The sequence below is a fragment of the Octopus bimaculoides genome, chromosome 6 (genome assembly GCF_046866305.1).
Source record: "Octopus bimaculoides isolate indiv1 chromosome 6, ASM4686630v1, whole genome shotgun sequence".
Taxonomy (NCBI): domain Eukaryota; kingdom Metazoa; phylum Mollusca; class Cephalopoda; order Octopoda; family Octopodidae; genus Octopus; species Octopus bimaculoides.
The window spans coordinates 56,737,104-56,749,222 of NC_142933.1; the positions used below are offsets into that span (position 1 = coordinate 56,737,104).

Consider the following 12,119-nt stretch of genomic DNA (forward strand, 5'->3'; position numbering starts at 1 on the left):
TGTTGCAGTGGTGCTGCAATCTTAGTAATACTGTTGTTGGTGTTGCACTGATTGCTGCTGCAAATATTATTGTTCTATTTTACTAATGGTGCTATGGCAGTTCTTGTTGCAATTTACATTGAAGCTATTGTTGTTGTTTCAGTCTTTGTATCATCTGTCATTGTTGCTATCACAGTTTTTACTATACCTGTCTCTGTTTGTATTCCAGTTGCTTTTCTTGGTCTTACCATTACATTTGATATTTTTTTATTGTAATTGTTTAGTTCCAGGTCAAGCAGACCAGTAATGAAAACATTCCAACAGTGACCAGACTGTCTTATATTTTTTATCTCATTTTAGTCAAGAGACTGCTATTATACTGGGGCACCACCATGAGGAATTTTTAATCAAACTAATTGACCCCAGGACTTATTTACTTTTTTAAACCTGGTACTTACTCTATCGCTCTCTTTTACTGAACCATTGAATTATAGGGGTGTAAGCATACCATCAATAATTGTCAAGCAGTGGTGGAGGACAAACACAGACACAAAGACACACACACACACACACACACAAGCACACACATACAAACACACACACACGACAGGCTTCTTCCAGTTCCCATCAACCAAATCCACTCCCAAGGCTTTGGTCAGCACAAGGCTATAGTAGAAGACACTTGCCAAAGGTGCCACACAGGAGTGAACCCAGAACTATGTGGTTGAGAAGTAGACTAGATTATCCAATATGTCCATCAGTTTTTTAAGATTGTAAAGTGTAATCTGAAGGAGATTTAACTTATATTTCTACCTGTTTGAACAATGAAGCAGATGCTCCTGCTTTGGCTTCTTGTTTAGCCCACTTTAGTTGTAACTGAGCAGAACTATGATCAAAAGAAAGTAGAAAGTTGTTAGAATGTTGCCAACACAGTTCCTCATCAATTTGCCTCAGACTCTGTGGTTTTTCTCTGAGACTAACATTCCAGTCAAGAACATCCCACCTTTTTCTGTAGTGTAGTATACTAGGCCATATCGTACAATGTGTCCTCATTTCAAGACCGCAGTAGACACGATTTTCAGGATACTTGACTACTATTTCTAACAGATCAAATGACCACAAAGGAGTTTCTTTGTTGTCTCATTATCCACTTGTTATTCATGGTTACAGTAGTTACTTCCACTGTTTTTATTATTTTTCTCTGCTGTGGCAATTGTCGCAACGAACATTGGCTGCTGTTATTTCTGCTGTAATTAATAACAATAAGAGATACAAACGTGGCAGAAAGTTTATTGATATTTTGGTTTCATTTTGTTACTTTTTTATCCAAAAGTTCTTTAAAATTAATTGCACATTTATTCATTGTTTCGTTAACATTATCATTATTTTTAATATCAATTTATTTTTTCATTTTATAGTTTTAGTAATATGATATTTTTATTAATATTTAATTGTTATTTTTTAAATTATTATCAAAATTATTAATAAAATAGTATATTTCTTATTTTGCTTAATTTGTTTTACTTTTTAAAAATTCCATTATTATTGTTGTTGCTTTTTAATTTATCATTTTCTTCTATTCAGATCATTCTTTTATAATCATTTTTTTATTCATTTCATTATCATTTGTTTATTATTTCTTTATTACAGATTTCCTTTTTAAATTTTAATTATCATACACTTTTTATTATTTATTTCTTATACTTGTTATTCTTTAAAACAAAATAAATTCAATTTCAAACTAAACCTCCTTCAAGATGGGATATACTTTTATCAATTTAAATTCAGTTTGTTGAAAATTTGCAAAAGATTCGGAGTGGAGGGTGGACTGCATGGGGGTGTTTATCTTATTTATTTGTTTTCTCTTCTATTTCCTTCAACTCTTTCATTTTTTCCCCCACTTTCTCTTCTTCCTTTTACTTCTCTTTATCTCTTTAATTTACCATCTTTTTCTTTCTTTTGTTCTTTTCTCTTTTTCATATATTCAGTCTCTCATTTGCTTTCTGCTTTCTCTTTACTATTCTCTTCTTTCTTCCCTCTCTCTCTCTCTCCCCAGATGGTTTTTTTCCTTAGTTATTTGCTCTCTTTCACTTACTTTCATTTGCTCTCTTTTCGATACCATTCACCTCTCTCTGTCTTTCTCTTTTTACTCTCTTTTTCTCTTACTCTCCCTCTCACACTTTTTTCTCTCTGCCTCTTGTACAGCTTGTCTTACTATATCTCTTTCTTCTGTCTCTCCTCTCTCTCCTCTAACTTTCTGTTTCTCCCCTGTTCATTTTACCTAATGTTCTTTATTTTATTTTTTCTTCTTCTTACTTTCTCTTACAGACATTAATGAATGTTCTTCAAGAAATGGTAACTGTCAACATATCTGTACCAATATAGAAGGAAGCTATCAATGTTCCTGCAAAACCGGTTATAGACTTGCTACTACTAAACATTGTATTGGTAGGTGACCCCCATCATTCAATTATAGGTGGCCTTATAACCTTTTAAGATTTTCGCTTTTTTGATGGGGATGGGGGGTGAATTCCTTTCTCTAAACATTTATCTCTTTTTTTGTTAAAATTTTACAACTTTTTAATGATCTTTGTCTTGACATTAGATTGCTTTTCTTCAAAATTGCTTTTTTTAATAATATTACCTTATATGTTAATAACAGACATATAGTCTATAATGATTGGACTGATTTTTTTTATTACTGCTACTTATAATAACAATTCCTTCTAATTTTAGAACAAGGCCAGCAATTTTGAGGGAATTGGAGCAAGTCAGTTATATCAACTCATGTTCTTCATTGGTACTTTATTTTATTAACCCCCAAAAGCTGACCTTGGTAGGATCTGAATTTGGAATGTAAAGAGCAGGGACAAATTACAATAAAGCAGTTTTTTTACCCACTACTTTTATGATTCTGCCAGCTTGCCACCTAATAATGATAACAGCACAAGGCCAGCAACTTTAAGGGAAAGGGTTAGTTGATTACATTGATTCCAGTGCTGAACTGAGATTTTTTTTATTGACCCCTGAAGGATGAATGGCAAAGCTAATCATGGTGGAATTTGAGCTCAGGATGTAAAGAGCTGGAAGAAATGTTGCAAAACATTTTGTCCAACGCTTTGAAGATTTTGCAAGTTCTCCATCTTAATAGCAGTGTTAAAAATGCTGATGAGGGTGATAATAATAATAATAATAATAATAATAATAATAATAATAATAATAATAATAATAATAACAACAACAACAACAACAACACTACACACTATCCAAAAAAACCCTGCTAAGAACAGCCCATGTCCTACACAAGACACTATCAATTCAATAATACAACCCAAACAAAACAATCTACAAACATAAGACATATTTTATATAGCAAATATCCAATAAAATAAACAACAACCAGCAGGTCAGTTACCCAACAAAAGAACACAACTCACATTACACACACAACACAAATACTAATACAACAAAAGACTGCAACCAGACCCCATAACAAAACAAACTGACACAATGCATTACCGGAAAGAGTTTGCACTTCCCCAACTACAAAAAGAACACACAATGCTGTGCACACCCTGGTGTAGCAGGTGATGCAGTAGAAATTTATCTGAAACTACCAAATGTTGAATAATGATGATGATGATGATGATGATGATGATGATGATGAAGAGCATTATCACTGTGAAAACAACATCCATTCATGAATTTTTTTTATTTATTCATTTCTTTTTTTAAATACATATTTTGCCTGTGAATTTGCGTGTGTAAACTGGGAATGCATACAATGAGTTTCTCTGCCCTAGGTGTACGGGAAACACTCGGCAAGAAAGGGAAAAAATTTGAAGAAAGAAGAAAAAAAACAACATAATAATAATAATAATAATTATAATAATAATAATAATAATAATAATAATAATATTAATAATAATGATAATAATAATCCTTTCTACTATAGGCATAAAACCTGAAATTTTAGGGGAGGAGTCTAGTCAATTATATCAACCTCAGTGTTCCACTGGTACTTAATTTATCGACCCCGAAAGGATGAAAGGCAAAGTTGACCTCTACCTTTCATCCTTATTGGGTCGATAAACTAAGTACCAGTGAGCACTGGGGTCGATGTAATTGAAACTGATTGGAAGTGTTATCATTAGTGGCTGACAATATGTGCATCTCTGATCATGAGCAGAAGTAGTGGGGGAGCATCATAGCCATATGTTCAGAGGAATTCTTTGGGGTTTGAATAATTTACCTCTAGGAACATGGGTGTTTCATTCATCATCTTTAAACAACCCTCATTCAAGGACCTTTTGAGCAAGATGGGCTACTCCACCTGAAGAAAATTCTAACTGGGCCCCACCTGCATGGTCATGTGCTGTTTATCTTGATATTGTGCACATATGGTTGTAATACATGTGCCTGCTGTACCCTTATCAAATGAGTAGGTATTATGGGTATATAAGGTTGCATATATTTGAACCCCAGTGTCACTTTGATGGTATGTGCTGCTCAACAGTGAAAGAAGAAATATGGCAGAATATTTGGTAAATAGCAAACAGGACCTGCTACAGTATGCTGCTAATGCAGAAGGATTTACCAAAAACGGACTTGAGAATGTTTACAGTGTTGTACTCATGATCACGAGATCAATTATAGGCTAGTTGTGCACTGTATTCTTGAGCAAAACATTTCATTTCATGTTGTTCCAGTTCACTCAGCTGTAAATGAGTAATTTTGTGATACATAGACATACAAGGGTGAAATGGTGACTCGGGAAAATCACCTGAACAGACGTTTTATGAGCCATGTTTGTACTCAGTGATCAAAAGGATGAACAGTGCAACCCTTACTGTGACTTCTAACTGGTTGGGATTATTTGTTCAACCACATTGAATGATGATGATAATGATGACTACTGATGAGGATTTTATTTTGATAATTTCGTTAATTATTTTTTTTACATAAACACAAGGACTCAAGTTTGAAGAAAAGGTGCAGCTAATTATATTGACCCCAGAACTTCACTAGTACTTTACTTCATTAATCCTGGAAACTTAAAAGGAAAAATTTAACTCAGCTGGGTTTGAACTCACAAAGTAAGGTACCAGAACATGTACCACAAGATTTATTATCTGATGCTCTGATTCTGACATTTTATTACCCTTCGTTTCTTTAAAAATTAAGGTCAATAATGATGTAAGGATCAGACTTTTAGATGTCTTGCAAACAACTCGCACATGCAAGTGCTAGCAGTTGAGAACTTCGCATACCAGATGCCAGCAAGTGTATGGGGTCATCAGGAGAGAATTTATCGAATTTACTATATACCTTACATTTATTTTTCAAAGCTGGCGCTGTCTTGGATTTAAACCATGAATGTAAAAGAATGGAATAAAAATATACTGAGAACATTTAATTCACTGTACCATATCACTATAATGAGTGCTTACATTGGCAGAAAGTAGAAAGTCATAGAATCATACAAGGAGCAGCATAATTGACTCAATCAATTCCAGGATTTGACTCGTTTTAATGGCAACAGAGAAATACAATGCTAATACTAAAAAAGAACAAAATAGTAATTGACTATATACTGGAACCATTGCTAACTTCAGGAAAGTCAGAATAACAATTTAGACAGGACATAGTTCCTGTAAAATGTGCAAACAACTGAATGTTCCAGCTGAGAAGTGGTGTCTGCCATAAACATAAAAAAAAAAAAAATAAAATAAAATAATAATAATAATAATAATAATAATAATAATAATAATAATAATAATAATAATAATAATAATAATAATAATAATAATAATGATGATGATGATGATGATGCATTATTAACTTTCAAAAAATAATAATGCAACATCATTTTTTTCTATTTGTATTTTAGACATGAAGACATAAACAGTCAGGAAGTTGTGAGAACTGTTCTGACACTGTCATCAAGGGTCATATATAATAGAACATGTTCAATGACTGATATATCTGTTAAAGTATACATTAGCAAAAAACATAACAAGAACTCTAATAAACAATTAATGGAGATATTTCTTCTTCCCCTTCATTTTCTCTTCTTTCTCCAGTTCTTCTTCTCCCTCTCCTCCTTCTTACCCTTCTTCCTCCTTTATCTTCTTCTTTGATATGTCTTATAAGACCATGGCTTTGCACATGGAAAGTCTGGCCCAGTCTGAATTGGTAGCATACCATTTGACAATGCAGGAGTATATTCTCTAGAATGTAGGTCTGAACAAGGTCGTATGGAAAGACCAGTTATTGCCTATGTAACAGGCCTACCCTCTCCTCACCACTAATGGTTCCAACGAAACTATAAAGACTGATGTAACTTGGTACAAGTGTTACTGCAGGGATTCCCAAAATGAAGCTGAAGATACCATCAGACTAGTTTAGGAACTCTAGCTCCTGATTTGTAGTTTATTAAATTGACCTTAATACTTGATGTGTACTGGTGCTGGAAAGTTAAACAAATGAAGTTGACCATTGCAGGATGTAAAAAAGTAGAACAAATACGACAAGGTACTTTATTCAATCATCATCATCATTTAACGTCTGTTCTCCATGCTGGCATAGGTTGGACGGTTTGACTGAAAACTGGTAAGCAAGAGAGCTACACCAGGTTCCAATCTGATTTGGCATGGTTTCTAAAATTGGATGCCCTTCCTAATGTCAACCAGGTGTTGCAAGTGCTTTTCACATGTCACCAGCACAGGTGCTAGTCACAAAACACCAGCATTGACTATGACTACAATCTCACTTGGCATGACAGGTCTTCTCAAGTATGGTGTATTGCCAAAGGTCTTGGTCACTTGCCACTTCCTCTGTGAGGCCCAAAGTTCGAACGGTGCTTTCTACATGCCACCAGCACATCAAGTCATGTGACACTGGCATCAGCCATGACTATGATTTCATTTGGCTCGATGTTGTTCCCAAAAATATAACAGCTATAATAAACAGGAACCTCTACCTACTCACCTGACTTGTTATATTTAAGATCTAAAATTCCTTGAAATCCTATTCTACCTCAATAACAGAAGGAGAAAGATTAAGATACATTGAATAATGTAGTTTGAGATACAGAATGTCTGAGAAAAAGGGATGATAATCATAACTAGCACACAACAGTGTAATTTTGGAACCCCAAAGAACTTTGGGGTAACCTTATTTATCTCTTCCATCCTAGAACCACTCAACTTTTCCATATCAGATATTAATTTTCTTATGTTGTTAGCATTATCAGATACAACCATATATGAATTATTACCTTTAAAGCTTAATCCCAACTCATAATCTAATACAATTAAATAATACTTTTTGCAACAACAAAATTTCTTTCCACTTTATTCACCAATACTATAATATACTTATGTAATGCACAAATATACTTCTTAACTTCTGGCTTACTTAAAACTGATTTACTTCCTCCACTTTAACTCCATATTTAAGATTTCATTAGCTTATAGCTGTTTCTGCTATAAGAAACATTGCACTCAGAGCTGAGTGATTATGTGACATCTTATAGCTTTCTCAGAGACTTTAAATGAGGTGCATGTTTATTGTAGAAAGCATTTAAATAGAGTTAGTTATATGTAGAATAATATAATAGAGTTTGAGGGTGAAAAACCACATCCAGAGATATACAGATGTAGATATACATTTTTATTCATGCACTCATATAATGGACACACATATCCATGCCTATTCATACAGCTATACATACAAATATATATACATCAATACACATTCATAGATGCACACATTAGCACAAATATATAAATTAGACAACTGCACATACATTCAACAAGATCAACTCAGGCAAATATACCAGTACAGAGACAGGAAAACTAAAAGATAAATGCAAAAGACAATCCCAACTATATGTACTTTTTACCCCAAGAAATGATTTATTTATATGCACACAGACATAGATATAATTTTATATATACATGAGTCAACAGGTGAGATCCAGAGATGCTCAATATAGAAAACATGCCATAGTGCTCAAATGATTTGAACTTACTCTCCAAATCTTTATAGAGAACTAAGGGTAAAGAGTGGCTATAAGAGGAATCCAGGTGAGCTGATATGGAGATAATGATGTAAATAAATACACTTGGGCTTGACATATAAAATATATATACATATATACATGTAAACATATATAAGGCTGTAAATAGAGAGAAACAAAGTAACACAGAAGTAGCTAATTTCTAAGATTTCACTCTCTACTTAGATGCAAACCTATATTACACTTTCCATAAACCCAGTGAATCACTACAATATATTGGCGTCCTATTCAATCACCCTGCACTTACCCTTAAGAGCATCATCACCATTATCTCTATTAGGCCTTCTAACTTAACAGCAAATGAAGACATCTTTAACAAATCATGCCCTGTATTATAATCATGCTCTCCAGATCAGTGGCTTCTACAAAAAGGTCTCCTATATCCCAACACTAAGCTTAAAGCTAAACTCACATTGTTCTTTCCTTATATGAATTCTGACCCCACCAGACCTACATCCACACTCCATCAGTCTACAACTAAACACCCCATGCACCATATTCACCTGCCCCTCTAACCACCTTAAAGTTATAATGACTTCAAGCCTCCTCATATAAATCCCCCCCCCCCCATTATACCTCCATGATCTAAGCCCATGATCTAAGGCAGGAAGCAGGAGATCTTATGGTTCATACCATCTTTCTCCTTTCAAGTTAAATCCCTACCTAAACTTTTCTTTAAAATTTTAAACTCCAATTTCCCACCACAACATATATATTATTCTATCTTTAACAAATCTCCTACTCCATCATGCTAAATTTAAGATTCATAATTACCTCTTCTAACAGATGCAAATTTCACTGCTTGACACTCCCTGAATCCCACCCCAACTCACTTTGTAGCAATAATACAATCCTTAGAAACTCTACCCAATTCAATGATACCAACCATAGTGCTACTTCTCATACTACTACCAGCATATCCCATATAACAGCAGTGACACTCCCACCTCCATCCCAACACCAATTACCAGATATCCCAACTCTGTCCACTTGGAGGTTTCTTTCTACACAATAAAATAGTCTATAAATGCTGGGTAATAACACCACAGTCCAACCAGGCAAGGGTCTACATTAACAGTACAGTTGACTTCAAGTGCCTCTACCATGCACACATGAATTAGTTTACCAATCAAACCTCTAAACTATCTACCTCTCTAGCAACTTACATACAAACCTCAGGTCCCAAAATATTCCTTACACCCTATCCTGGTCTATTATCCATGAGATTCCCCCATACAATGCTAATCTCACAGTTTGTAAATTGTGTTTAAGGGAATCACTCATTCTCTGCCACTACAACCCCTCATTACTTAGTAGATCCTAAGATGTAATCCTTTCATGTAAGCACAAATTTAATTCATCATTTGCCCATCACATAACATCTATATAATCCCCCTAATTACAATTCAACCACAAATTAAACTTAGCACATCCTCCTATGCCCTCACCCCACCCTCATCCTTCAAATTCCTTCTCAAAGCTTCTCCTAACTTCATCCTCAATCAGAACCATTTAGCACTACTAGGCCTTGCCATTGTTACCAACCTTCCTTCCCTTTCTGCCTCTCTGTCCATCTCTCTCTATTTACTCTCACACCTTTCTACCTACTTCAGTATTCTTCCTCTGCTGCCAACCCACTTCTTCAAATTTCCCCCATTGCCTCCCTGCCGGCATCTATAACTAGATCTCTTCCCTTTATTTCAATAGCCACCCCTCCCTTCTCTCATCGCATCTACTTCCCTTTCTCAGTTTTATAGCCTCTACCATCTCTGGTAAATAACATATGTTGTCAACACACCCAGCAACAAGATCACTCTTCACAACACTGTCACCCCATCCCTTCCTGATTCAACACTTCTACTTTTACTTTTCTGAATCCCCTGGTCACTTATCCTCTCCTCCCTGCTCTGCTCTCCTACTCTTCTTTTTCTTCCTCTGTTTCAACACTTCCCTTCCCTACTCTGAACTGTCTACATCCTCTTTCCACCTACTTTTATTTGCCTTTTTCTTCACCTATTTTACCCTTAAGTTCTCTCAAATTGTGATCTGCACTGCTAGATGCCAATCTCTCCACCTTGAAGATAGAGGCCAGCTTTAAAGTAATATTTGTATACATCTACTACTGGTTGTGTATTCTTGACTTTTTGCACACATTATCTGTCACCATTACAACTACTACATGAATCCAAGCCCACAGAAACAGCTGTCAGACTTAAAATACTATGCCTTCTCCCCTTACTTTTCTGTATCTTTTGTTCTCCATGTAAATTTGTTCTATAAATAAATGAATATCTATTTGCTTAGACATGTATCTTCATCTTCAGAATATTTTCAGTTTTGTTTCTCTCTCTATATATATATATATCTAGTTATGTTTACTTGTGTGTGTGTGTATATATATATATATATATATATATATATATATTAGAAACCTTCCCACAATTTTTTTAAAGATTATTGAAAAAGACTTTCCTAAGGACCATAAATATCACCCTATTTTTAACACTTTAAAATTATCATATTCAACTACACCAAATTTGTGTTCTATTATTGCGACTAATAACAAACATAAGCTTAAAAATAATCCATGGGAAACAGAATCTACTGAACCTAGTTTAGAGGATCTTAATACTAAGATGGTAATAGAAAATAGAAACAATAAATCAAAACCTATAAATAAAATTTGTAACTGTAATTCCCCTGAAGGCTGCTCCTTAAAAGATGTATATGTGAGATTACCACCTCCAGTGAATCTAAGAAAATTTATATTGAAAGTACAGTTGATTTTAAGACGGGATATCAGGAACATGTAAATTCTTTTATAAATCCCAAAACTGTGAATTCAACTGTCTATATATGTAAACCAATTGAAACAACAAAATATTGAATATAAATTAGATTGGACAATAATAACTGAAACTACCTCATATAACACGAATACAAAAATCTGTAAGTTGTGCACAAAAGAGTCTATTAATATCTTTCACACTAACAGGAAACTCCTACTAAATAAGATCTCTGAAGCACTATTATTTTCTAGCACAAATTCCTTTCAACTTTTAAATGTTTTCCAATCTAAATTATTAATAATAGCTAACTTGTATATAAATTTTAAACTAACAGATTCAATCCAAACATATAATGAATTCGTCTTAAATGCATTAACTCCATACAACCTTCCTTGTAGTTCATATTTATTTATTATAGTTAGTTGCTGCCTTGTCCATTCAAAGCGCTATATTTTTTCTATTTAAGGTGGTGAGCTGGCACAAACATTAGCACGCCAAGCAAAATGCTTAGAGTTATTTCATCTGTCTTTATATTCTGAGTTCAAATTCCGCCAAGGTTGGCTTTGCCTTTCATCCTTTTGGGGTCAGTAAATCAAGTGCCAGTTGCATACTGGGGTCGATCTAATCGACTGGTCCCCTCCCCCAAAATTTCAGGCCTTGTGCCTCGAATAGAAAAGTATATTTTTTCTATTTTCTCTATTCCAAATGAGGATGATTATAAGCCTATTAGGTGTTCCCTTATGAAGAAACTGTTTATATGGGAGATGGACAGGAATACTTTATCCACCCCCAGTAACATTTTCCCAAAACGATAGTAGGATGAGTATTAGATTTTAACTCTGCTATAGAATATTTTTAATATCTTTTAATTAATTATGTATATTGTAACACATTGTCCATGTATCTATAACTTCCTTCCTTCTTGTTTCTAATACAGATGTACCGAGTTCAGGCACTTGCACACCAGTTATATTTTCATTATATTCTCATGTACATTTTTATATATTCGTATGTGTTAATATGTATATTTTTATGCATTTGTGTATTTTTATGTAATTTTGTACATGCATATATGTTTTTTATGGCTTTATGAGATTTGCCTTAAGCACTCCAATGGTATAAAGGAAAACTGCTTATCAGTTACCTGAATTTTGTGTCTTCTATCAATGCCTATATCATTCATATAGCTCATATTCTGAGCACTGTATGGTTGTTCTATATATGGAGTTATTTCCTTGATTCTTTCCTTGTATATGTAGTAAGAAAAG

At 34.0% G+C, this 12,119-nt stretch overlaps 1 protein-coding gene across 7 annotated transcripts in view; it reads left to right on the forward strand.

Annotated features, from left to right (window-relative positions):
- The window catches only part of LOC106879572 (uncharacterized), a 650,101-nt gene that overhangs the window by 269,460 nt on the left and 368,522 nt on the right, over window positions 1–12,119 (forward strand). For all 7 annotated transcript variants that reach the window (XR_016242266.1, XR_016242267.1, XR_016242268.1 and 4 more), the window contains exon 16: window positions 2,308–2,427. Coding sequence is in view for 2 of the 7 variants with exons in the window: in XM_089353939.1 (XP_089210065.1) it covers window positions 2,308–2,427 (120 nt within the window). In the remaining 5 variants the exon portion in view is untranslated. The remainder of the gene's footprint in view (window positions 1–2,307; window positions 2,428–12,119) is intronic.